The 26598-nt window shown below is 49.1% G+C and overlaps 2 protein-coding genes across 8 annotated transcripts in view; one reads left to right on the top strand and one right to left on the bottom strand.

The window, feature by feature from the left end:
- The window catches only part of Tn (tripartite motif containing protein thin), a 46858-nt gene extending 44880 nt beyond the window's left edge, over positions 1-1978 (top strand). For 2 of the 3 annotated variants that reach the window (XM_076823131.1, XM_076823127.1), the window contains 4 exons: positions 26-187; positions 263-419; positions 502-783; positions 879-1978. In XM_076823131.1, the coding sequence (XP_076679246.1) occupies positions 26-187; positions 263-419; positions 502-783; positions 879-1310 (1033 nt within the window). In that variant the 3' untranslated portion in view covers positions 1311-1978. The remainder of the gene's footprint in view (positions 1-25; positions 188-262; positions 420-501; positions 784-878) is intronic. The other variant, XM_076823129.1, reaches the window with a different exon arrangement.
- Positions 1979-2183: 205 nt separating this feature from the next.
- Camta (Calmodulin-binding transcription activator) overlaps positions 2184-26598 on the bottom strand; it is a 43375-nt gene continuing 18960 nt past the window's right edge. The window contains exons 4-16 of one of the 5 annotated variants that reach the window (XM_076823134.1): positions 19751-19842; positions 13397-13585; positions 12898-13296; positions 12040-12783; positions 11620-11955; positions 11289-11536; positions 10898-11097; positions 10564-10671; positions 9393-9550; positions 8810-9309; positions 8080-8235; positions 7900-7924; positions 2184-7247 (exon numbers count right to left, since the gene is read on the bottom strand). In XM_076823134.1, the coding sequence (XP_076679249.1) occupies positions 7152-7247; positions 7900-7924; positions 8080-8235; positions 8810-9309; positions 9393-9550; positions 10564-10671; positions 10898-11097; positions 11289-11536; positions 11620-11955; positions 12040-12783; positions 12898-13296; positions 13397-13585; positions 19751-19842 (3251 nt within the window). In that variant the 3' untranslated portion in view covers positions 2184-7151. Of the gene's footprint in view, positions 7248-7899; positions 7925-8079; positions 8236-8809; positions 9310-9392; positions 9551-10563; positions 10672-10897; positions 11098-11288; positions 11537-11619; positions 11956-12039; positions 12784-12897; positions 13297-13396; positions 13586-19750; positions 19843-20853; positions 22586-26598 lie in introns of those variants that run through there. The other 4 variants (XM_076823136.1, XM_076823132.1, XM_076823133.1 and 1 more) reach the window with 4 other exon arrangements.

Raw genomic sequence — 26598 nt, 5'->3', positions numbered from 1 at the left:
TGCTGATCAACGAATCTGTTTGCAGTAGCAGCGCAGCCTCCAGGAGGTTATCGCTCGGTCTACCCTTGAGGCACGCCGGCCAAACATCCTTCGAATCCTCTGACGACGACCAAAAAAACCCGTCAGGCTCCCCCACGTCCCCTACAGCAGCTCCCGTTATACCCGCGGCAGCAGGTTCCTCCACTAGGTGAGTACTCCTAGCTTCTCTCAATTGGAGAACGTGCGTAGGTATGTTCGTATTTGAATGTTGGAACTGCGACAGCAATGGCCGGAGGAGTCACTACCTGCTGAAGCGGCGGCAGCTGTTCAAGTTCGGGATGCGGGGGAGCGAAGCCGGATGCTTTACCTGGCCGAGAGGCCTCGCGGTTGGCCCAGACAACTCCATCGTCGTGGCTGACAGCTCCAATCATCGTGTTCAAGTGAGCAAGCTTACCGTTCCACGGGCACTTTGTTACTCAAGCGGTCCCTGTACCCTTTGATTAAACGATTCTGTATTCGCAGGTATTTGACTGTAATGGGAACTTCATGAAGGAGTTCGGAACATACGGAAGTGGCGAGGGTGAATTCGATTGCCTCGCCGGGGTGGCCGTGAACAGGATCGGGCAGTACATCATCGCGGATCGTTACAACCACAGGATCCAGGTGCTCGATCCTTCCGGTCGCTTTCTCAGAGCTTTTGGCTCCCAAGGAACCGCCGACGGTCGGTTCAATTATCCTTGGGGCATCACCACGGATGCCCTTGGGTTTATCTACGTGTGCGATAAAGAGAACCATCGCGTGCAGGTAGGTGTCTCCTTGGAATGGTGTGCCAGCGTCAGAGAGCGTGAGAAGCGTTAGCGGGTTTAAAGAGACTTGTCTGTTCCCTTGGTGCATCGCAGGTATTTCAATCGGACGGCACGTTCGTGGGCAAATTCGGTTCCTGCGGAAGCGGGCGTGGCCAACTGGAGCACCCTCACTACATCGCGGTGAGCAACACGAACCGCGTGATCGTTAGTGACGGCAACAACCATCGTATCCAGATATTCGACGTGAACGGCCGCGTGCTGACCTCCTTCGGGTCCGAAGGCTCCGACGAAGGTCAGTTCAAGTTTCCCAGGGGCGTCGCTGTCGACGACCAGGGCTACATCGTCGTCGCCGACTCCGGCAACAACAGGATACAGATATTCAGCCCAGAGGGCGCGTTCCTCAAGTCCTTCGGCGGCTGGGGTAGCGGTGACGGTGAATTCAAGGGCCTAGAGGGTGTTGCTGTCACGTCCACCGGTAACATCGTCGTCTGCGATCGCGAGAATCACCGCGTCCAAGTGTTTTAACTTTCTCTTCCTCCTCTCCTCTCCCTACCCTCGTCGACCAGACACTCCGAGCGATCTCAAGGGACTCTAATAACGATTAACTCGGCTCTTCGTTCAAGTATGCTTCAAACTACGCGTATAACTGGAACAATGTAACGCTGTGGTCCGATCAGAGGGATTTCCAAGTGGGCGTTTGGACGTTGCATAGGAACGTGAACGAAAGAGATCGGTTTCCTTCCGGGGGGTGAGATGCCGCGTTAACTGCTTGCTTCGTTAGGAATTAACATAGTTGTTTGTCTTGAGCTAATCTTCGCGCGGGGAAGCCCTTTGGTACAGACCATAGAAGCCTTTGTTTGGCGGGGAAAATTATTCGATTCAAACTCTTCCAACAGGATTCAGCTCGATCGTCTATGAATCTCGTATTCGCAGGGTGATTCTGAAGCAAAATCTTGGACGTCGGTTGACTTAGAAATTCTACCATGAAAAGAAGAAAAAAAAAGGGAAAAACGTTTATCTTTTCTTCCCCTCCCGCCTTACCCACTCCTTTATTTTGTCACCTTCCTTGTACGCACATGATATCCGCGTAACTTAATTTAATTTATACTCAAAGTGACAACAATACAGTTTGTACCGTTTGTATGCTTCAAATAAATTGTTGCGGAAGTATTAAAGAAAAAAAAAGGAAACAAGCGTGTCTCGTTTCTTCAAAAGGCCCGCAGTATTCCACGTTAATTGTAAAGGAAAGTAGATACCTCGTCGTTGTTTCCACGTCCATCGGTGAGGTCGCTGGTAAAACCACCCTTGGGACTTACGACGATTCGGTAGCGCGGTTGGGAAGAGTGGCTAGAGCTAGAATAAATTAATAAGCATGGGGTAAGTGAGAAGGTAAGTGAGTCAATAAATATATAATTTATTAAATGCAATGATGAAATGGTGTAACAATAGGGGGGTGGGCGAACGGCGATCGCGTACGATCGCCACGAAGGGCGGACAAGAGAGGTAATACGCTGCCCTGCCCAACACCCCCGGATCGGAAATATAGATAAAATATTTTCGTTATTATTTACAATATTAGTTGAACGTTAGTCAATAATAAATAATAAACAGTGGCGTAATCCTTTATTTAATATAATTTAATAATGTAATATTATGTTTGCGATAATAAAAATATTACAAGAGATGGAGCCTTTACCATTATTCTTTTCCACTAAAAGTAGCACGAACCTGTTAATTATTGCCGCCTTCGTTTCAAAATTCACATCACCGAAACAGATCCCCTCGGACCGGTGCCGTCCGATCGAGCGCGTGCTTCGCAGTGTCTGCCGATGGGTAGTTGATTCTTTGTCTTTTGTGATCGTTACTTGAAGCAGTCTGGAGCGTGACGAAAAGAAGGCGCGGCCAAGGGAATCGGTTTCGTGAACTTTGGAACGCGGATACGCGGTCGGCTGGATAGTAGATGTCGAAACAGCTGTCGAAACCATCAACCTTCCGGGATAGTCGCTCTTCGCGAAATCGAATGGGATTCAACAAATAATTAATCGGCGTTACGCTTCCTCGATATCATGTAGAAAAACCGTATTGGACGACACGAGGTGTCTGGAAGCAACGCCGTCGGACTGTATCACAACGAAAGTACGCGACATGCTTGGACGTTATTATCGAGTAAAATACAAGAGCGTTGATACCTCGATAAGACTAGAAACATTATGTTTATGTAACGCACGGGCCAGGCAGGCAGCAAGCAGGTACAAAGTGACCGTCTTAATCAAGGAACAGTGAGTAGAAGATGAGCTAGGCACCGATATCCGATCGTTTCGACCTTTTCGACATCGTGATACAAACGTCCTACAGGATGTCTCGTGACGTACCAACACCACCTGGCTCGACGGCATGTACGTATTCTCCGTCAGAGGCTGAGAGAGACTCGCATTTTGCACGGAAGGAAATGAATGAGAAATCTTCCTTTGGACTTTCCGTCTACCCGCTATCCAATCGTTTGGAAATGTCCCTTTTATGGGAACGATCGTGTAGATACATGTTATACCTTGCTCCAAGCTTCTTGGACAATTTTAATGCCAATTGTATATAATAATGGATGGCTGTGTTGGTTCATAACGAGACATCTTACACGCGTATATATCTCGTGCGAGTTTTTTATTTGCTGGAGACTGGACAATTGGAAATATTCGAATCTATAGCGCGAATCAATCATTCCCAATTAGAAGAGAAGTTTTTAATAGTCCTCTATACCTACTGATTCGTCTCTGCATCTAGAAAGTTAGTTTGAAAAGTGGCATGACATATTTTTTTTTCTCATCTGTATCGAGTTTTAATTAAGTAGTAATAAAGTTATAATTAATTATTTAATTAATTAAAGTGGCAGCAGTTAGGCCATGCGGCTCCTATCATCTAGTCGTCTTTGACTCTTGGCTTTCTTACGTAGATTTAAAAATTTCTTTACTTATTAAACTTTTATATTTTGAGAATAATTTGTATTAAGTGACTTTTAAAGTTTATGTATCCTCGAAGCGCCTACCCTAGCGATGTCTTTTAATTAATATTATTTTTTAGCATTTTTTTCTCAGTTTTTCTTTCCGCTCGCCTCCGCACCTCAATAATTTCCTCTTTTTTTTTTTGTGTACGTGGTAAATAATGCGACTCTAGAGTTAATAATGGGGGGAACTTTGAAATATTTTGTTCCGCGGGCGTCGACTTTTCCGTGTGGGAGCTCGCTAAATCGCGACTGAGAAAATACTGTGTGCGAATCTCTTGGTTTCTTTCTCTTTTTTTTTTTTTTACCTTTTTGACATTTTCAAATCCCAGAAAAGCGACGACACCGCCGTTTAGTGATCGGGCCACTGCCTCGGAAAACGCTTAAAAGAAACCCGCTCGTTTCGGCGTGTACGGTAGTAGAACTCCTGTCTTTTTTCCACGCGCTCGCGTTCGTCGAAGGTTCATCGGTATGTTTATCGTAAAATTCGAAAGTTGATTGCCACGCACGAAGTTGTACAAGCCCGACAGACTAAAAATATTCCTAGGGTGAGATTTTTCCTTCGTCATCGGCCTCGCTCCCCTTTGCATTTTCTTCTCCCTCTCTTTTTTTTAATCGTTTTTCAATATACTATACTCGCTAGCCCTCGTTTAATAGTTTCTTAAATATGTAATAAGCAAAAATATGAATATAATAATAGTTTTGTGTATATAATAATAATTATTATTTTACTCGTCTCATTTTAAGTATCGATAGGATCGTGATTAATTAATTAATTAATTAACAATGATTTAAAAGAGTGTAAGAATTTGTTATCTCTTTCATTTCTTTTCCTCTTCTTCCATTCGCATCCTTCCCTTTCGCGTCCTCGTTATTCTCTCTTTATTAACTAATAATTCTTTAAGCTTAGTGGCATGAAAATGCTCGTTGGAATTGACTCGTGTGTACAGTATTTTATAATTTTCTTTCTTCCATTCGCGCTCCGCACAATTAACCTCTCTCTCTTTCTCTCTATCTCTCTCGCGCTCTATCTCTCTCTCTCTCTCTCTCTCTCTCTCTCTCTCGCTACAAAAACCTCGTGTAGCTTGCCTCTAAGCACCGCAGGACCAACGCAGAGTCTGCTTCGCCCCTTTTACTTCTTTACTTTTATGTTTTGTTTATCGAAGACGAGGATCGATCGGTCCTTTTATCGACAGTCGACAGATTCTCCCGACAGATCCAACGGTACGATCCCGGACTCGCAATACCGAATTCACCATGTCTGTCTGTCTGTCTGCCTCCGTGTCGGCGGCTCCTGTCCCCGGTGGACGTCGAGACGCCCCATTTTTTGCGATAATTTTTATTTTTCGTTTTTGGTATTTTCTGCGGAAATACTTTCTTCGATCACCATTAATTTATCACAATAGATTCATCATTTTGTCATCTTACTCAATTTGAACGCGGGGTCACCACGGCTGTGCCCCGTGTGCATATATCTTCCGCCCTGCTACGCCTTAATTTTTACCTCTATCCTCATTTACCTAAAGAACCTTTAAAAAAATCCCCTACTGGAGAGAGAAACGGTAGGTAGTTTTGTAACAATGTAATCGACTATCTTATCCTAATGTAATGCTACGAAGTTGATTATACTGTGACTTTAAGCACAGCCCGTGGATGAAGTGCCCCCGCTCCTTTAAACGGAAAAGGGGGCTCTTAATTTGTTTTTTTTTTTATTATTATTTTTCATTCTTTTAATTTGCTCAACCTCTTCCTAGTTCCTTTTGTTTCCTCTAGCAGCCTTCTTTTGTTCACACGCTCACTCGTCCATGCTCTCTTTCTCTCTCTCTCTCTCTTCCCTAGATCATCAGATACACCAGATTTCATCGAAAATAAGATGCTTCCTTATTCGTCGACCTGAATCGTATTGCCTTTCGCCTGTTCAAGCGACAAAGAAAACGTCCGTGCAAGGGAGAGCCAACATCTCCTCAACAGATCCGCGCACAGCGCATTTGCAAACATGCTCGATCGCAAATAAAGGGAAAGGAAACGAAGAGAACATGACCACGCGATTCGAACCAAACCGTCGATTTCGCGCGAAGCTAGAGTGGAAATAAATATACAATCTAAAGAGAAGCGGTCGGTACGACAACTACGAACGAAAACCACGCGTCGTTTCTCGATCGCTCTCCACTTCAAACCTCGAGTACTTAAAATTAAGACAAGCTAGCAAATCGAGCGCGTTTCGTTCCCGATTTAACGTAACGTAAACGGTACAACGATATAAATAAATAATACGTGTGTTAAACATAAATTAAACTCGAAAAAAAACCTGTAAATCGTAGAATAAAAAAAAAAGGATGTACAGAAAGACTGAAAGAAAAAAGATTCCCATATCTTCCGCAACGTTCTAAGTCTTAAGACTCTTATCAATACTGTTCTCTTCCGTCGTCGCAGTCTGCTCCGAGTCTTGTACTAATTACATCGTACGTACTACGTAACCGTACGTAAAGTGAGAAAGAAAAAGGCGAAGAACGTGCCAACTGCGTTCGGAGGGTAAGAGTTTCGGAGAACCGTTCGGTAAGTTCGGTGCCAGACTTGCAGGGGTGGAGAGAAACGGGTATGGAGAATGGAGGAACTATCAAGTGCGGCAAATCAATGGAAACAGTCGTTCCCGACATGGTATCAGCAAAAACATAGCCCCTTTTGTACTCTTAGTCGTGAAGTATAGTCGATAATCGATGCCTGAAGCGGAAGGCAACGTTGCAATTCTACGAACATGCTTTCGATCAACCCGATCTCTCGGCAACACGATCTTAATACTTAGACAGCGTAATCTATTATGTTTTGTGTCGCACTGCACGCATACATACATACGTACGTACAACCTCGCGCGTATGCCGAGAGCCTGTGAGAAACCACCTACCTCTGGTGCACCGGGTTAGCGTCGTCACGTCGCGTCGACCGGAGGGAAAGAAATGCAGGATAGTGTAACAACAACGACAGCGAAACGAAAGGTGTTGGTAGATCAGGACGAGGCACGATCCTTGAGCTGAACTCTGTGGGGCAAAGATACGAAAGGTGGAAAGATTTAGATCAAAGGCAGGTACATGTTCGAATCGGGGATTGTAGAGAGCAACGCCGTGCCCGTGGCTTTTGGTCGTCGACCCTTCCTTTGTCCTAGTAATGGTTTCCCCCAGCGGTGTTCGGTAACGTCGAACAGATTCCGTCTCCGGAGCGTGCACGCACCGACGACCATACTCCCATACCCGCGCTAGCGGATTGGCTAGGCTCAATTATTTCCCTTCCGTAGTATCGTCGGCATTCTGCCCGATGTTCGATCGACAATCGATTAAGTGACCTCTGGGTTGGCGGCTACTAGGCTGGCCCCTGGGCTAGATGAGGGCGAGCTTTGGGGGGCAGCAACCGCCCGTAAAATGCCCGCTGGCGGCCTCCCGTTCCCGCTTGCGGCGGCCCTGGCGTTCTGCAGCCTGGTTTGAGAAACGCATTCGTTCATGTAGATCGTGTTTACTTCGCCTAGCTGTTTGCGAATGTGCATACATGACACTGAATGATCAAGCACTCTGAAGAACACGTCAACTACAAAACAAACGAGCGAATCTAAGTTAATGTCTCCACAATTGACACTCTGCTCGAGAATCGGAGCTCTCCCTCATGCCCGTCGCTCCGTACATCGCGAGCGGATACTTTCACCCTTAGGTAGGTACTTTCCAAGCCACTCTGGCCACCGTCGTATGGACTAATCGTCGAGCAAAGTGACAATTGGAGAATCTTTTCTCGTCTCTATGACAAGCTCCGTATATGTGAACACTGTTGCATGGACTGATACTTCGTAACACGGTCGAAACATCGAAAAACAGGGAAACACAAAGCACCGGTTACATTCCGTTAAAACACAGAGACTAATCGAACAGAGATGGTTCGTTCTCTTTCGTTCTTTTGCTTTTCTTTTCTTTTCTTTCATGGAAACAAGATCGTTATTTGATGTCGTGATACAGGGTGCACTGATCGTCCTGGTGAAAGCGATAGAGCGAGTATCCTTCAAGATAGTAGATACGAGGGGAGCGATAAACGAGCAGTGTTTGCCGCGCGACAATCGCCCTACTTGTTTTCGTTACTTACCGGTCGTGAATCGTCCCACGACAAGCTGCATTAGTACACACAGAAGAGGGAGACTTTAGAACTTTAGATGTCTTTCGTACGATAAGCCTTTCGTGTGCTAACAAGAAGTCTACATAACTAATAATGCGTGCACATCGTTGCAACAGGAAATGCAATTATGTGCAACGCTCAGATACTAACTTGATTTTCGACTGTCGCATGAATTGCTGAATCTTCCTGGCGGCCTGATGAGCAGCCTGCTGGTGGACCGCCTGCTGCCTGGAGCTGGCCGAGCCTGGACGAGACCGGTAGTTCCGGTAGTTGCTTTGTATCACCAGGGCCGCCTTCGTGGCTTGCCTGGGGGACGAAAAAGTAGAGCACCGTGAAATAACAGCACTACAAAACCACACGCCTTGAGTACGCGCTGTACATTGTCCAACGGGCGAGCGAAAGAAGCGGAAGGGAGGGTGAGCTTTCATCTCAAACCGAAGTCGTATTAATTTAAAGCCAGGTTAATTTTGTATTCGGGACGCCACGCTCGAGGTAAGGAACTTCCTAAACTTTTCGAATTATTTACGATGCCAATTAAAAGTTGGTCCCCTCCCGGGAGGTATATCCACCGAATGAACTTTCAGTGAAATCCGTCGGATTCAACTGGATCGTTAAATTGGCCCCACTATGGTACCCACTCCGCACTCTACCCCGTCCCTCATCCTCTTTTATTAATTGCCGCTTATTAAAACTAACGTTCCAACTCGCGAAATACTGACGGGAATTTAACGGTTCCGACCCGAGGATGAGTCAATGCGACGTGTCTCGTGCACGAGACGGAACTTGAAGCCCCGATGATCGGAGGACTCTCGAGGGGGAACGAGGAGGACGAGGAGAAGAGTAAAAACGGCCGCGTCGTGTTAAGCTAGAAACAGATTACCTATAATAAGCGTACTGTTTATGTCGACGATAATATTGTTGGATGAGCACGGCGGCGTGTCTCTCGGCCTCCTCCTGCCTCTGACGTCCCTTGTAATTCCTGTATGCTTTCTGGATCATTCTAGCGGCGTGGTACAGCTCTCTTTGCTCGCGATCGGACAGAGTGAGCCTGCTCAGGTCCGCTTCGTTCCCGTCGCCGGCCCCGTTACCTCCACCTGTCACAGTCCCACAAATTCCAGAGCCGATCACGTTACCGAATTTCCGATCACCGCCGGCCGAGGTGTAGTACTGGCCGTTATGCCCGTTACTGCCGTCGAGCTGCAACTGCAGCTGCAAGAATTCGCAGAAGTCGGCGGTGGTGGGCGGCGGGGAAGGCGAGTCCGGCGTGAGACAGCTGCTGGATGGACTTGAAGGACTAGCGTCTGCGTCAGCATCCGAGACCGATGCCGCTCCTCCGCTGCACTCGCGATACGAGTCAAACAATTCTCCAGAATCGAGTGGCTAGAAGAATTGTAATCGATTGCTTGCTGATACTCGTGTGAATGTTATGTGGCCAAGGGGCAAGAATTTCATTCGACACTCACCATTTGTTCCATCAGAGCATCCTCCAGTGGCGACAAGGGCGGCGCCGTAGGAGGTGGAGAGGAAGAAGACGGAGAATCACCCTCCGCCCTCTTGATCCTTTCCGGTAGCGCTGCTATAATTTGCTCAGCCAATGTCAGCACCCTCGCGTCTTCTTCCCCTATAAAAAGGAATCACCACCCTAGCCAAACTCGAAAAAGGTGTCGCAGGACCGTCGAAATCACATCGATCACAACACCGAGGTTTTAAAAGCCGTGAACGTGTTCTTTTTTTTTTTGTTTTCTTTTTTTGTTTGTTTGTATGATGAACCAAATCTGACGTTAATAAAACGTGTAACACCAAAAATTGCGGATTATTCTCGGCAACGCTGCGGAGATCTCTACACAAATCACGAATGGAACGTCTTGGAATCAGGCAAATCGGACGGCGAGCGTGGACGTGTGCGTTCTCTGCTCGTTGGAAGTTCTCCGCCGCACTACGGGGTGAGCCGACGCACAGCCCGTGGTATCGACAGCGTTCCAGATTTGGTTACAGCTGTACGGATCACGTGTACTCGCAGAAAATGTCTCTTAGCTTCCAATATTCACGAATATCCGCATAAAATTCGCCAGCATAGGCCAGAGGCAGGGACATAGTCTCTGTCTCTCGAAGAATCGGTCGGCGGCCGATAACAGACGGCTAAGAAAGTTTAGACGTTACACAGCAATCATCCAACACCAGCAGTTACGAAGGCCAAGCAACACCAATACTGCTTTTAAGCTGCAAGAGTTCAGAGGAGTTAGAGGACAGCGAACCTGGACCGTCCGTCCGGTCGTCTCGTACGCATAGAGACAGAGAGACAGAAAAAAAAAATGGAACAAAAAGAACTTGATGTGTGTGTGTGTGAGAGCGTATATGCGTGTGTCTATGTTAGGTATAGGTATGTACGTATGCGTGTACGTAATGTACGTTATGAGAAACAGAGAAACAGAGCGAGAGAGAGAGAGAGAAAGAGTTAAGGGACGCAGTTTTAGCTAGGAATAACTACGGATCACAGCCCGCGCAGTACTGTTTATCTAGGCCGATGAATCTATTAAAGTGTACAACATTAGAAAACAGACAGAGTTACGAGTAGTTACAGATAGACAGGCAGACAGACAGACAAATAGAAGGGGAAACGAGGAAGGTACGGACCTACAGTTTCCTGAGGGGTCGGAGCGCTCTCCATTCCCTGCTCGCTGAAGGCTAACGACGAGTCATCCTCTTGCAACAATTCCATGTTGTCCAGCGGCGTCGGGCCACCTGTGTTTTTCGATAATAACCCCTTAATGCTACGTTTCCTGATTAATTCACGCTCGCATCACTTACGGCCTTGTACTCTAAATTCTCATACGGGGGGGATTTGTGGCGCGGAGCGTACTGGGGCATATGGGGTGGGTGGGGGCTGAGAGTGATTTACGTGTCGACATGACTGTTATGTGCGTGTATAGAGACGGAAGGGGGCAGTATAATAGCAAACGAGACTAACACAACGCCAGATCGCGACCGCTGTCTTGAGATGGCCTCCTAGGACTAGGGCTGGCGGGTCGCAAGAACAGCCTCTCGTCTTGCCTTCTGGCTTCGAGTCGATTCAATTCTTCCGCGATCGCCGTGTGACCGTTCTCCGCCGCAAGCTCGGTCGCGGTTCTGTTCTGGCAATCCCTCACGCGAAGCGCCATCGCGTTCCATCTGCGCAGACAGATCAACGTTCGCTTGCCAGGCTTATATGCATGATCGGATGGTCGCGGCGGGAGGATCGTAGGTACCAAGGGAAGGATCAAGGTGACAGCTAAGTGTGGTGATCTCTGAGTGGAAGGTCGTGCACCGTACTTCGGTGTTAATCCTCTACGCTCGTGGGTACACTTTTCTAAAGTACATACCTATAAAGGATCCTGGCAGTATCTGCGTGTCCCGCTGCACAAGCCCAAGCAAGCGGCGTAAGGCCGGCACTATCCTGCCTGAGGGCATCGACTTCAGCATCTAATACGCTACTAGGATTTTCGGCTCTCCAGTGAAGGAGCGCACAGGCTAACCTGGAGTAGCCCAATCCAGCGGCCAAATGCAACAGCGTAGGGCCGCCGGATTGTAGGGGTTCCGCTCCGGCTCGCCACGGACGGACAATAGCATCCTGGAACACGCGAGATGTCCACTTACCGAACAAGTTTAAGCAAGTGAGCAACGTGAAATGAACACCGGCGACGGGACACTGACTTGACAGTACGCGACTAGTCGCTCTTCGAGATTAGCTGCGGGAGACGGTGGACCAGGTCCTTGTAAACGAGACTCCACGTCAGCCAAACGATCCAGAAGTGCTCTCTCTGGACTCGGCTCGGTTGTGGGCGCCCTTCGATACTCGAACGCAACGCTATCGGAAACAACGAAGCCGTCGCACGCAACCTGCAGGGAAGCTATCCCCGGGGCGTGGGCAGGACAACGGCAACGCAGCACACCCGGCTGAACCAAGCACGCCTCCACAGGTTCGGCGTCAAACAATACCGAATACGATTGAGAATTACTGCCACCCGTCCAGGGACCAGCGACCAGCACCTGGAACAAGGGCGTAATCCTTGCTGCGCTCTCTTCATCGATCTTCAAGTTTCCCTGGGGGAAAATCAGTGAAGACGCACGTACCTTTACACCACCCTCGGTGTAACTCCACTCCGGACTATACTCCGCAATATGGACGGTTGTTCCAGGATGACATCCCACGTCGTTATCGGACCCGCCTCGCTCTTCAGCCTTAGTCTGCTCCGCCTCGAAATCCTGAAGCTCCGGTAGATCACCGAACACGTCGAACGCGTCCAGATTCACCAGAACGTCGTCCGAGGAGTCGATGAAGTCCATCGGATTGATCATGCTGTTGTCTGCCGGAGAAGGTGACGGCGATGGGGGTACCATGTTCGCGGATAACGTTCGCTGAATGTCCTCTTGACTTAGATCCAAGGTCTCGGCGAAGTCGGTGACCTCGGAAGCAGCACCACCGATTGGCAACGATTGCACCGTGGATCGATCCATGCTGTCCTGCGCATCGATCTCTTGCTGGGTCTGCTGTTCTCTGTCAACGCTCGTCTGTTGTACAATTTGTTGTTCCGTGACCTGTTGCATTTCCACTTGTTGGCTTTGTTGCTGCTGCTGTTGTTGCTGCTGCTGCTGCTGTTGCTGCTGCTGCTGTTGTTGTTGCTGCTGCTGCTGCTGTTGATGATGATACGGCTGGCTGTTGAGTATCAGTAGACCACCACCGCCTTGAATTTGTTGCAAACTTAACACTAGAGGAGCCGGCTGTTGGCTTTGAGTGGTGTGGGAATGTCTTGAGTATACGCGAGGAGCCGGTGAGGCTGTTGCCGACGATTGTTGACCTCCGGTAGTAGAAGAAACCTACCCACCGACACGACAGAAAACGAACGAGAAATTGCGTGAGCAAGTATCAAACACAGAAAGACATTAGACAGCGAGTTGCACGTAGCGCGGGAATGCCAACAATACCGATACCTGATTGTCCGGTGTTAGTCTCCTAGGTGCAAGCTGAGTGCTGGTGGTAGAAGTAGTGGAAGATGCTCGCTGTCTGTCCAACAGCTGCGAAACTATCATGTCGACGGGATGATTCGAGTGTTGCGTGAGATGAGGATTGTTAGGATCGTCATCTCCACCGAGGAACATGGGTCTAAGTTGAGAAGCCAGCTCGTCTCGCGTCCACTCTTTCTTGTCTGGCGGCAGTGCGAGACACGGAGGCAGCGCCGCTAGCTTTGCATCACCGTCCGGGTAAGGAACGTTTAAATAGTGAACGAGGACGACGTCTGGGTTCTGCAGTAGCCAATAACATCGCCGGTGAAACGTCGGAAGGATCGCCGAGTGCACGTAACAGCCGTAGATGCACTCGACCCCCTGCACCTGCGATTTGATCCAGACACAATCACATTCCGATCACTCCCCGATTCGACGAGAACCTAACCGAGCATTGGTTTCGCCCGCGACGAAACGGGACCAGTACCTTCAGTTTCATATGATCCTCCCGTGTCGTCTTGCCGTCTTTCCTTTTCTTCCAGCAGTAACCATCCCGCCGGTAACGGACCTTTTTCCTCGAGTACAGTAACATCGAACCGCTCCGAGGTCGCACCTTCACCTCCCGACTCTGCCATTCCGCGTGTCTTTGGAAACTTATTAGGATGGCGGCGATTTCCTACCGACAAATCCAGTCGTTTCTATCAAACGTGAAACGGCGAGCTAGTACCGTTCTGTTTCGCTCGTGTTGCGTCACTCCGCGCGACACACTTGGAAACTGCAACTGGAAACTCCTCGAGATGAGGGGGATAAGGCAACCTCGAGAGAGGAGCAGGGGAGCACGGATTCGCGGGAGCATGTAGTCACTCTTCAGACAGCCTCGCTGACATCTGCCTTTTCTCTGGATTTCGCGTACTTTTGCAAATCGCGCTGATACATCTCCGATCTCCCCACGATCCCGGTGCTCGCGACGAGGAGAGGCAGCGCGTCGCGGCCACGGCCCGTGCAAAATATTCGCATACATTTCGCGAGCGACGCTAAGGGATTCTTCGCATCGGAATTCCTAATGCCGGGTAGCATACGAAGTATGTGCGCGGAGAAATGTGGATCGCGAGCTCATCCGTTCCAAGGAAATCATCGCTGGGCTATCATTTATTATCTCCGACCCGTGCTCGCGAGCTCTCCGCGTAAAAGAAAGTTCCCGTGGACTTTGAATAATACCTCGCCTAGCGCGAACGCGTCGGGGAGAAGCAAGATTTTCAGTTTAACGGTGGAAACGCGATGAATAATGCGCGCGTTTGTTTCCTTCCTATTTACGTGCCACTAATAATAGCAAGTCGGTTATTATACGGCTCTTTATTGATTTTCCACGCGAGCAACCGGTCCCCGCGATTCTAAACGAAACGCATAATGATGCAGGGGCGAGGGGGGGCAAAGTACGAAGTGGCCTGGCAAAAAAAAATGTAATTACCGACGAACAGATTTCGCGTGGTTAATCATGACACGTCGTTCTCCGTGGCGAGTGCACCTGCAGCTCGACATGCAACTGCCACGGGGCTGGGACGTTGCACGAGAGAAAGAGGGAGAGGAAAAAAATGGGGGAGAATAAGAGAAATAATTTGGTCGTATAAATATTCTGCGAACGGTCGAGATAGTTATCCGCAATTTCCAGCTGGCTGAGGACGGAATGGAAGAAAGCAGCCTCTCCGGGGGAAAAAATTCAACACTCGGAGGTGAAGTAAGTACGTGGCCAGAACTCGGCGGCACGCGATCTGACGTGGGGAAATGCAAATCGAACGCCAAACTGCGGCTGATTCGTCTAACCATAGAAAGGTGGCTGGCAATAAAATTCCTCGATGTTGATATAAAGTTCAGCAAGCGGCACTTCGCGTGTCGCTTTCGTTCAGGAATCACTGGCGATCGGCTCGACGTGACGATTTCTCCTGTCGCCCCGCGAGACACTGCAACCGTTCGCGGCGTAATGTGTATCGAGGAATTGCCCAGATACCGCGGGATAATTGAAGCTGCACGGCCGCAGCCGGCCAAGGAATTTCGCGTACGTTTTCCTCCGACAGACAGCCCCTGATTGGGGTTGCCCGGTTGGCAAGCGAAACCCACAAATCGTCCATTTCAAATGAGGTATGGTAAGATCGCATTTGCTGCGGTAAGGCCCGAGCTACAAGGACGAATTGCGTCCGACGCGTAATGACGGAATCGCCCGCGCTCTGTCACAAATCACGCAACGAAGCGAGCGTGAAAAGAGGGCCGTAAAAAAGTAGATAACCCGAGGAAATGGATGGCAACAATTATCGAGAATTTTTGCCTCATTCGGGAGGATAATCGACGAAGAAAGCACGGACAAAGTGCTGCCCAGGGTGCTTAATAACTTCTGCACGGCTCCCGCGGCCTGGGCGTTGGAGTTCTCAAAGGTTCTCCAGTGAACGTGGCCTGGATATAAATATTCTTAACGAGGGATGGATGAGAATGAGCGGGATGGGTAACTGGAGTGGCTGGAAAGGGGGAAATGGAATAAGAGGCCGACTTAGGCTCCGCAGCCATTAGACCAGCCAAGTACCGGCAAGCAGAGCTAGATAAAGCCTTGCCGCTACGTTGCATTGATTTACAACTGGTTAATTGATCATTTGCATTCTGTCCGGGATACATGGCGCGGCTGTCCGCAGAGAAACCAGAGCCCGCGGCCCCGACTTTCCACGTGAATTCGTGAACACCCATCCCACTACCTAGCTGTAATCGCAATCCTGCAGTGATCAATGGTAGAAAAGGTCAAGAGAGATAAACCTGGACGTGCGGCACGATTGGCGCCCGTTCCTCATCCGAAACCAAAATCGTTTCGAACCAGCCCGCGATAACGCTTACATAAAACGGGCGGAATTATTATATTTGTCTGGCGCATTAATAGCTCGCTCGATTTATCTTAATTCGATCGGGCCCGGGATCGCGGTCGGCGCCGAAATTTCCTTCACGCGAGACGCCCACGTAAATTGATTTTCTATGCGTTACCGTATTTTACAACGTGCCAGACATGAAATGGGTCAGGCAACGCGGGGAATAGTTTAACTTGAAAGATGGCGTCTGACAGTGCATATCGTTACGTTGCGTGCAAGGTCGGCTTCCGTGCAACGCCAGTCAGTCAGACCCTCAAAAATTTCGCCGCGATACGACTGGTAATTGCGTACGTAATATTCAAGTTCGTGTTGCCCCGGTTTTTCTAATCCGCGCGAGACCGTTGCACGAGGAGTCGTAACGTTGCCCGCGTGTAAGAAGGTCAGCCCGAGTACTCTTCGCGCCGGCAACGTATAGATCCTTCAAGATACGATAGAGGAGCCCATAGATTCCTGCATTCGGCTTAGCGGATACGTAAACGAGACGCCTTCTGTCTCGTGTCTTACCGGAAAGGATGTATTCCCCTTGATTTACGAATGCAAAATGACCGATAAATCGACCCTCCTTCCGACACCCAGAACGAAGATGGTGCCTCCTTTCGGCGCACCCTGTTTACGACGGACACCCAAAGAGTCTCATCGAACGCGTGCAATCGATAGGAATACGAATTATGGAAATATCAAGTCTCATTTTTCAATATTTACAAACATACTGCAGCCTGGATACCGACTGTAGATCGCGACGTTCATGGCCGGGCAGTAGTGTAAGTCCGTTCGCGGTCAGACGGAAATATTGCGGCGTGGCTATTATAAGCATCGCATAAGAATAATACACTTCTAACGGAGTGCCCATAGTTACAGATATATGCCGCAGGAACGGTTATAGAGAGTACATAAGTACATACTTCCCAGGCGCTTTACGAGTGCAGAATCGCTAGTAGTATGAGACGGTATTCAGTCAGACACGGAGAAGCGACAAGAACACGCGACACAGGAATGTCAGAAATTCCTGTCAACCATGTGAAAACATGCTTGCGAGTTTCCTCGATGGCTGACGACACTGAAACAAGGGCGTTTTCTTTTTTGTTCTCGACCTCTCGAATACTACGAGTGGCGAGGAATTATTTATCGAATTCGGGCGGCCAATGGTTTTTCCTCGATCTATCTGGGACGCTTGAAATTAGCGCAGACGAAAATGAGCTAATATTGACTGTATAATAATAATGACCGTATTTACCGAAATCAATTTCGACGCTGTCTCCGAATACAATTTACCGAAAAACAGTCGAGTCGGAAATTGCGTTACTGACAGTGCAAACTAACGTTTAATTGCGCCGGCTGTCATTGTGTGCCGAGGGTAAACTGTAGCTATTCAATGCATTTATGCTCCCAAGCAATCGGAAATCAATAAGCAAACAGAAACATTGTTTTCGGATTGATTTCCGCTTACAGATAGGCAATGCGGCTTCGTGTGCTCATCAATTAAACGAAATGTTATCAGAGAAAACTGACGGAGGCCTATGCCGGTGTAAAGTGAGAGGTGAGGCTGTAATTGGGAATGGCATAAGAACGCGCGTAGTGCGAGCGATAGCGTGCACGCAAGATTTTACATCAGCCCCGTATCAATCGAAAATTGCTAATCCCCTGCCACACTACTCTGCAAATCGCATGGAAATGGAGCGATCGATAGCTTTTTCAAATCAAAGATAAACACAGCGAGCTCGGCATACTGTTACGTGCTCCAGATACCGTTGCATCGGACACCAGTTAATAAATCAACGTCATTAGGTCTCATTACTGATGCTAAAAGTGCTAAACAAATGATGTGCTTTCGCTAGGTATGTGCTAAAAGTTATTACTATAATTCCCCACCCGGTATACATCCCCGCGTTACAAATGGGATTTCATCAGGCAAGGGTAATAAGAGCGAATAAAGCACGACAGAAGTCTTGCCGGTTAACGGGCATCAAGTTCGGATGCGAGTGGAGAACGGCAATACGAAAAACGTGCCGGAGTTCTCAGACAAGGAAAAAATCGATGGGGCAGTCTGAAACAACACACGTTCCTTTTTTTTCCCTCCTGGGCAATAAATTCCTGCTCCGTATAATCGTGGCTATTAAAAAAGTTAATAGGAAAAGTTTCCGCGGAAGAATTCTGCCATCAGCGACGAAATTGATTTGCTTCGGCGAACAGAACATCCAGCAACTTTCAGCTCGTTTGAAGTTTAGACTCGATTACGGCCTGTCTCCGATAACGACTTAGAATTTGGCAACGACTCAATAAAAATTCAGTTCGACACATTCCGAACAATAGACGGCCGGTACAGTCGATACGACGGACTGGAATTCAATTCCCGATTGATTCGACGATCGGTCGAATCTCGTGGAACCGGTGGCTGACTAAGGGCGGTCCGAATCCACTGCGCCGCGCTCGGGCACTTTGCATGCTTCGTTTGTCTCGTTGCAGCGTATCTATGTCGGAAATTTCCATGGACAACGGTAAAAGATGAGTGGATCTAAAGTCCGCTGATGACGTGCTCACATATGCTGTCAGAGATCTGAAGAAAAATGGCGCCGAGGAAGTTGAAGCGAGTGGCTGAGAGTAAAGAGGTTGCGAAGAAAGCGAACAGGGCGAGAAAACAAGATCGCGGCAAGTGTATCCGGGCAAAGGATTCCGACTGCATAGTCACCAGGGCTTAAACTTCGCCCGCGCCGCAAAAGTTGCTACGTTAACTTGCCACGAACTTCGTCCTATGAATAGTTTCGCGGGCATGAATCGCTGATGCGCTGGGTTTTCATCAGTTTCCGGGCGGCTCTTGGGGGGGGGGGGGGGCTCAACGAAAAAAGGAATTGAAGTAATATCAATGGCGATACTTCGTCCCGCTTCGTATTCCCAAGGCTACGGAATAACGACGGATTCATTCATATTTATGATCTCGCTAATTCTACAGCGAAGTTACGCCGACGGGGAAACTTGGACGACGTGGAAGATGAAAAGACGATGCAGCGCTCGAGCTCCCGGCTGACCTCATTAGCGATGCATATTACACCACAATAAATAAGCTAGGCAAGAGAAGACTTCCCACTTCAACTTCAGGCTTCGACGATCAATTAGACACAAACCAGGGGGTCTTGAATGGGACAAATCGAAGCGACGGAGAAAGTGATCGTTTCAGAACTTCCCCTGGACCGTGAGATGAAACTTTGGAAGATAATACGTAGCGGAACAGAAGAAGAGGAAAAAGAAGAAGAAGAAAAAGGGGAAGGGAGAAGAAAAGTTGATGTCAGTTGCACGAACCGCCGTCGAAGAGGGACTATCTTCCTGCGAGACTGGGTGCCCTTAATTTCCGGTACCGCTTGGAGGGCGGCTCGGGAGAAAGGGAGCGGGACGGGCAGCATAGAGGATCGAAGATCGAAAAAGGGAAAGAGCCAGATGGGGAAAAGGACTTATCGCGATAGTCGGGTCAGGCATAGGCTCGCAATTGGGTTCGACTCGGCGGAACTGAAAACTCAACTCGGCTCGGCTGAGCTCTCTAGCTGGCTCCAGCTATTGATCGGAGGCCGACCGGGGTCAGAGTAGCAGTGGACTACATCGGTACACCTACGAGTGCACGGTGCTCCACGTGTTGGTATGTGCACCCCTGCACACCAATGCCAAGCTTGCACACGGACGAACAGCATCTATCCTCTCTCTAACCACCGACCCTACGTACGAGCCACCAACGCCGTTGCGACGTCGCTATTTACTTTACAGTCCTGCCTACTGAAATTCCGTGCAAATGTACCGAGTAGACTTCGCTAACTCCATCACCGAACAGCTTATCGTCAACGTACTCCCGACATCGAGCTTTTTTACTTTAACACGAAATCATGACTTTCTGCTTCTTCTAACTACCATAAAGCTGAGTGTTTGTACGACCACGATGATATTCCACAACTCACCTCGTTGGTGTTCCATCGGTGCCTCTGGGTTGGAAAATGTTCAGCTCGTGGCAAGGTTTCCAAATTCTCCGGGAGTTTTATCGGATCCCCATCTAAACAGACGAACGAAGATGCGATGAGAATACTGTCCGCCAACGTTCTACGATATTTTCCGGAGAACAGTGTCCTGTGCACGAGGGGACATGATACAGAGTCGGTGTTACAGTTACGCCGACTTTTATTCACTCTGTCACTCGAGCAGTGGCCAGCAATCTGATTTTCGCGGATCACGCGAGTTACCGTAATTCGTGCTTACACGTTTATTTCGACGATAGCTTAGACGTTTGCATAACACATCATTAAGCGTGTTTATATACAACGGATCGAAGCTGTTATCGATCCTAACGCAGCTACCGTGCAAAGAGCAAGAAAACGACGGTCCTAAAAATAATACACTTTCCACGTGCGTAACGTTACCTCTCCAATACGTGTATTTAATGTGTTTGGAAAACACAGGCCATGGAGACACTTCGACAGAGTGATTCAATGCTCTAAGTCACGTGCGGCAATTCATTGGGAACTATTAGCCGGGAACCGTGAGTGTAGAAAAATGTGCCAATGATCCCGTGCCCCCACTGTGTTCGTGTTACAAATTATCCACATATATTTCTCGTATTGGCATTTCGAAACATTAAGGAAACGGCCGTTCGTCGGCTGAAATATTCCAGTTTGCCACCCCAGATTTGCCCAGGACGTTATTGATATCGCTGGTAGTGCAGCTGCGTTTTCCCACTTCCATGAAAATTTATTGCCAATACCTACTGCACATTATGAATTTTCACCCCTCGGGAACCGTGTTAGACGCATTTCAACGAAGGAATTGAACCATGCAGCGTTCAATTCGGGCAAGCCGAAAGATATGGCTTCGGGGGTTGGAATCATGCTCTCTAAGAATTTAGGTAACGAAAGAAAAAGTGAAGCAAATAGTAATAGTGGATATGGAAAGCCATCTGAGGGAGTGTAAAACGTAGCCGACTGCAGCGCGATTTATGAACCACCCCCTTGACAAGCTGCATAGAGAAAATCTAAAACTCTGGCCATCAGAGGCTAGGATAAGGACTCACTTGGTGCTAGCGGCGTCGGGTAGGTCGCGTGATAAACGACACGCTGAGGGTTCGAGTGATTGTAGCCCGCCATTTCCGTGGCGCTCGTTCGAGCAACCGCTTCCTGGATCTTACCGATCGTGGCCGTTCGTCATCGTCCCTGAACATACGTGAAACGCGAACGCTGCTGTGCTCTCGCAGGCATCTTTGGGCTCCTCATGTGCTTGGACGAGCGTGCGACTGATATGGCGACTCGACGGTGGTCGGTGCTTTCGATTCTCGAGCGTGACAAGCTACGGGGACACTCGTCTTGTCAGGAGAGCTTGCTGCCTGGCTCCAGATTGGAAACACGGCTCGCTTCGCGTTGCCCTCTGCGTGAGGCTGGTGCACGTGGCTGGTGGTTCCTCTTAGAACGGCAGGACATATCCCCCGAAGGATCGTGTACGCGAGCCAGCTTGTCCTTTAAAATCTTCTGCCCCTGGCTCGCGGTCTGTGTATGCCGGTCGGTTGAGAAGCAAGTCGAGAATCACAGAGAGAAAGTCACGCGTTCGGAAGTACCTTCAGCGTGACATACGGGCAACACACGTGGAGGTGGACGCATGGGAATGATACCACGATAAGATCGAACCACCACCTCCTCTTGCTCCTCTCGTTCACCCCCTTCCTTCACTTCCTGTACGTTTCTGATGCCTCTTCGTACTGGTATAAAAAGCAGGGGCCCCGTTGTGTGGTATGCCCAGGTGGGGTTACCGGACCGTTTCTCTCGTCAACGTCCTTCCCTTCTCCTTCTCGTCTAGCCGATCCTCGTGTTTCCTCTTTGCCTCCTCGACTCTCCTTCGTTACAATTCAGTCCTCGGTCTCTTTCCGAATCTCTCTCTCTCTCTCTCTATCTCTCTCGCAGGCCACACACACGCGCGCACACACAATCTCTCTTCCGTTTGTCCTCTCTATCTCCACCCTCTCTTAATGTTGTGCGTTCCGGAGCTCTTATTCTTCTTATATCCTAAGTTACAACACTGAACCTGTCCCTATCAGAGGGACAAAATAATGTAAAGGTCACACAGAGTACAGAGAGAACTTAAAAAAGAGATTCGCCCGTGGCTGACGCGTTTTACGATCGCCCTTTCACGCGTACTTGTCCTCACTTCCTCTTTGTTTCCCTCCTTGCTTCCTGCTTCCTGCTTCCTTTCTTCCCTTCCTTCACTCCAACCTTTCCCTCTCTCTCTTTCTCTCTCTCTCTTTCTCTCCCTTTCTCTCTCTCTCTCTCTCCCTTTCTCTCCCTTTCTCTCTCTCCCTTTCTCTCTCTCCCTCTCTCGCTCTCTCGCGCTCTCTCTTTCTCTCCCCCTCTCTCTCTCTCTCTCTCTCACTCTCGTTCTCTCTTTCTCACATGCGCGCCTTTTCCTCTGCGACAGCGGTAACTTGAGAAAATAGACGATCTTTTTCCCTCTTCCTCCCTTACTTCTCGCTTCTACTCGTGTCCTTCTCCGTCGCGTTTACAGGCTTCGTAACGATCACGCTGCTCGCAGGGACTGGAAGTGGTTACTTACGCCGTTTGCGTTCCGTGTTCGTTATTTTCTTTTTTACAGAAGGTCTAAGAGTTGTTTTCTTTTACAATAGGTAAGAGAGACTTTAGGAGACGTTTCGTGTATTTCGTGTTATTTAGTGTTATTTACAAATATGTATGTTTTTGTTTTGTTAATAAAATAGGTTCAAATTAGTCTTTGGCCCCGCGTGTCTGCTCCCGAGCGGCGGGAGCCGCAGAGTGAGCCAACCCGCGACTCTCGACCTCCGTCCATCGCCCCTCTTCTCGTCCTACCACCGCTGTTCCCTACCCCTTTTGCTGTTCCGCCATTTCATAGCCCCCAACCCCCACCAGCGAGGCCAGTCCGACTATCCAGCCCCAGCCACAGCCCCTGTCTGCCGAATCCCTTTTCCTTCATCCCCCCCGTTTCCCCCTCGCCCGCCCCCGACCGCTGCACCTTCCTCAACATCCAACAACCTCCCCACTTCGCGCCCTGCTTCTACCCCTAGAGCCTGTCCCACCACGCCACCCCCACCCACCCCCCCGCTCGCTTCTACGTGCTTCCGCTCGACGCGGGCGGCAAGGTGTATGCGTGTTTAGTGCACACCGAGCCAATTCCGCGGAGAACTCGCCGATGCTACCCTCTGGAAAACTCCGGCGGAGTTGTAAATTAAGGATTACCGAGGATGCAAATTAATGCCTAAGCGTGCATTTCTACCTAGAGTACGCGGCCGCCCCGCTCCAACCCCGGGATCATCCTGCACGCTGCGAGCCGAGTGTTGCCCCGGAGTGCTGTCGAGCCGCGATAATCGATTGTTATCCGACCTTCTGCGGCATTCAGAAGCAGAACCGCGCGAGAGATAATTCCTGCACGGGCGTTTAACGAATCCCCCTTTTCGTCCCGAGCTTTTCCAGACGGCGGTTTCCTCGTTTCCGGATTTACGAGGCTTTTGGGTTCCCGCCCCGGGAGCGCTCGCGGAACGCGAGCACAAAGTATCCGGGACAGGGGAAAAGAAAAAGAGGACGGGTTCGCGGCGGCCGCGCGCGGAGCGGCGGTGCGAAAAATAGAGGAACTCGTTCCTCTATTTTTTTAATTAGCGAGGTAGTTTAACTAGGACGAGCTGGAAAGCGCTCCGCTCGTTCGGCGATAAATCGGCTTTACGCTGTCGAGATCGGGGAGAAAAACGAAGCGGCGCTCCTTTCCGGGGGAATCTTGGCCGTTCTACCGGAGATATAGGCTAGGACGGCCGAGGGCAGGACTTTAAAAATGCAAAATTGCAGTGATTCAGCATTTATCGAACACCTGACGTCCTTCCTATCGCCAAAGGGGAGAGAACTTTCCTCCCGAGCCGCCATCAATATTTGCGTCCATCGCAGGAGCCTCGGAAGAATAAAGTGGCGCAGCTAACGTTCGAGCGTTCTAACCGATTAACAAATCGAAATCGTTCGAGCTGGGAGGGAAGGAAGGGAAAGAGAGGCACGTAGTCTCCAGGGGAGAGAAAAAAACGTCGAGGAGAAAAATGTCGAGCAGATTCGGCCGTTCGGGACATAGGGGCGCAGGCCAGGCTCCTCATCCCCAGACCCCTAAACCATATTCCACTCACAACCTACGGCGTCGTAGGTTATAACCGGCTGCCTTCGCGCCTATACACGTATTTTCCACACGTACAATGACAGCCGTACCTTTGCAGACTTGCAAGGTAGGCTATACAGAACTATAAGCAGGGCATGACACAGCATACATCGGATTCTCGCAGAAGGTTCGCGTCGAATTTTAATGGAGGTGCTGCCATCTCCTAGTGACCCCTGGCAAACGGACCCTCTATAGGTATCGGCGAAGGGGAAAAAAAAAGAGCGAGTGAAACGGGGGGTGGAGAAAAAGAGCGGACAGGAGTCGGGGGTGCGGGGGGGTTGAAATCACTCGGGCGTCGGGCCCGAGAACCCCTCCTCCCGTCTATCGCGAATCTGATTAATGGATGGATTCATGGGCACGTATTTATATGGATTTAAGCGGCGCTTTCACGCCCACACGCGACTCACCCCCTGTACGTGTGAATCCGCGTGCATAACCCGTTAGGTCTGAATTAGGCTTTTGGGAGGGTGTGCGGTCTGTTTACACAGATACCCACGCGCGTGGAGCATGTGCAGTCGAGCAGATGGAAGGGGATGTGGGTGCACGGCACGGTGGGGTCGTACATTTTCTCGCATAAGCTCGTAATTTATCCAGGAACTCGTAATTGAGCGGATCTCGTAACGAGGAGCCTGCTGACGAAATGAAATAAGCCTGGGATCTCTGGACAACCCTCTCCTCCCTCGGCAACTCACCCCTCGCGCAGCGTCGATTTATTGACAGTCCTGTTTATTATTTCGGATCGAGCGGATCCGCAGGGCTTACTCTCTCCTTTATTTCCTGCCCGGGGGTAACGATGTCACCGCTAATGGGATGAAAATGTTCTCTCCCCTTTTCAGTTTTTCTAGCCCGGTGCTTCCATTCATCGGGATTTTTTCCACCCCCTCGGACCGTACGGTCCGCGACGTATATACGTGTACACACGTTTCGCCTGCTGACACATTCGGCTGCTCGGCTCGGCGAAGATTGTGGCCTTATTTCTGGATAAGCAGGGGAATACATTCTGTCAAAAAAAGTACCGGGAGTCGATCATTTAAAAAGCTCGCTTAAAGGGATCGTTGAAATTCTTTTTGTCGCTAAGTTGGCACAACTGTCCTCTACACTCACGCGGAGCTTGAACGTCACTTGTCATTTAGTTTGTTTACAGTGCGCCATTGTGTCAGTTCATCTCAAGTGTGTTTTGCGATTTTTACAATGGATAAAAATATCGAACAAGGAATCTGTCTGAAATTTTGCATTGCAAATGGAATTTCGTGTGCCGAAGCGCTGAAAATTTTACATAAGGCTCACGGTGAATCGACTTTATCAAAAACACGCGCGTATGAGTGGTACAGTGCATTTAAAAGCGGTCGAGATGTGGTGGAAGATTTGCCTCGCTCTGGTCGGCCATCAACGTCTTCAACTGAACTTCGCATCGCTAAAGTAAAGGAAATGTTGGCTGGAAATTGTCGTTTAAGTCTGAGAGAGATAGCCACCGAAATTTCTGTGTCTCACGAATCAATTCGTACCATTTTAAACGATTGTTTGGGCATGAAACGCGTTGCCGCGCGACTAGTGCCGAAAGACCTGAATTTTCTGCAAAAACTCAATCGCGTTAAGGTCGCTGAAGACATGTAAGAACGAGTCAATTCCGACCCCACATTCATAAAACGCATTGTAACTGGTGATGAGACATGGGTTTACGAGTTTGACATGCAAACCAGTCAACAAGCTTCGAAATGGCGCCTTCCAATTGAGCCGAAACCGAAAAAAGCACGTCAAAGTCGATCAAAAGCGAAGGTGATGTTGACAGTTTTTTTTTCGATTACCGCGGTGTTGCGCACTCGAAATTCTTGCCACAAGGTAAGACAGTAAATAAAGAATATTATCCGAGCGTTGTGCGGCGTTTGAGAGAGCAAATTCGTCGAAAAAGACCAGATTTGTGGAAAGAAAACTCATGGATTTTGCACCACGATAACGCACCATCTCACAAGGCTATTATTGCGAACGAATTTCTGGCCAAAATCTCAAGAAATCTTATCGAGCAGCCACCGTATTCCCCTGGTATGGCTCCGGCCGACTTTTGTCTTTTTCCAAAACTGAAATTACCACTTCGAGGCACCCGTTTTCAGTCGACAGATGACATAAAAGAGAATTCGCGGCGAGTACTGAAGTTGATTCCAAAAGATGCGTTCAAAAAATGTTTCGATGATTGGGTTCATCGTTGGCATAAGTGTATTATTTCGAAAGGGGCCTACTTTGAAGGGGCTCCAATAAATTTGGACGAATAATACATATTTTGTGTCTCATTGACCAATTCCCGGTCCTTTTTTGACAGAATGTATAAGTGGGACGCGCGAGGTGGACGATTGCCTTGCCTACCACCGGCGAGATGTCAGAAACGATCGCTATTGTTTCTCCGAGCCCGGACCGCCAAATAATTTTTGGTATCGCGCCGAGTTTACTCGTACGCTCCGCGGGCCCATGATTTGCGACTAACCGTCGAAATGGAACGTTACACACAGCTGAATTCGTTCGCGACAGATTTATTGTTCGGGCCATAGAAGAACGCGGAGCGCGGGCTGCTCTGAGAATGCCATTGTGTTAACGTTTCGATACCCGAAAGTTCCCCCCC

This window comes from Andrena cerasifolii, chromosome 11 (genome assembly GCF_050908995.1).
Source record: "Andrena cerasifolii isolate SP2316 chromosome 11, iyAndCera1_principal, whole genome shotgun sequence".
NCBI lineage: Eukaryota > Metazoa > Arthropoda > Insecta > Hymenoptera > Andrenidae > Andrena > Andrena cerasifolii.
Note: the sequence above shows the minus strand (reverse complement) of the source record. Positions and strands in the feature narration are given on the sequence as shown.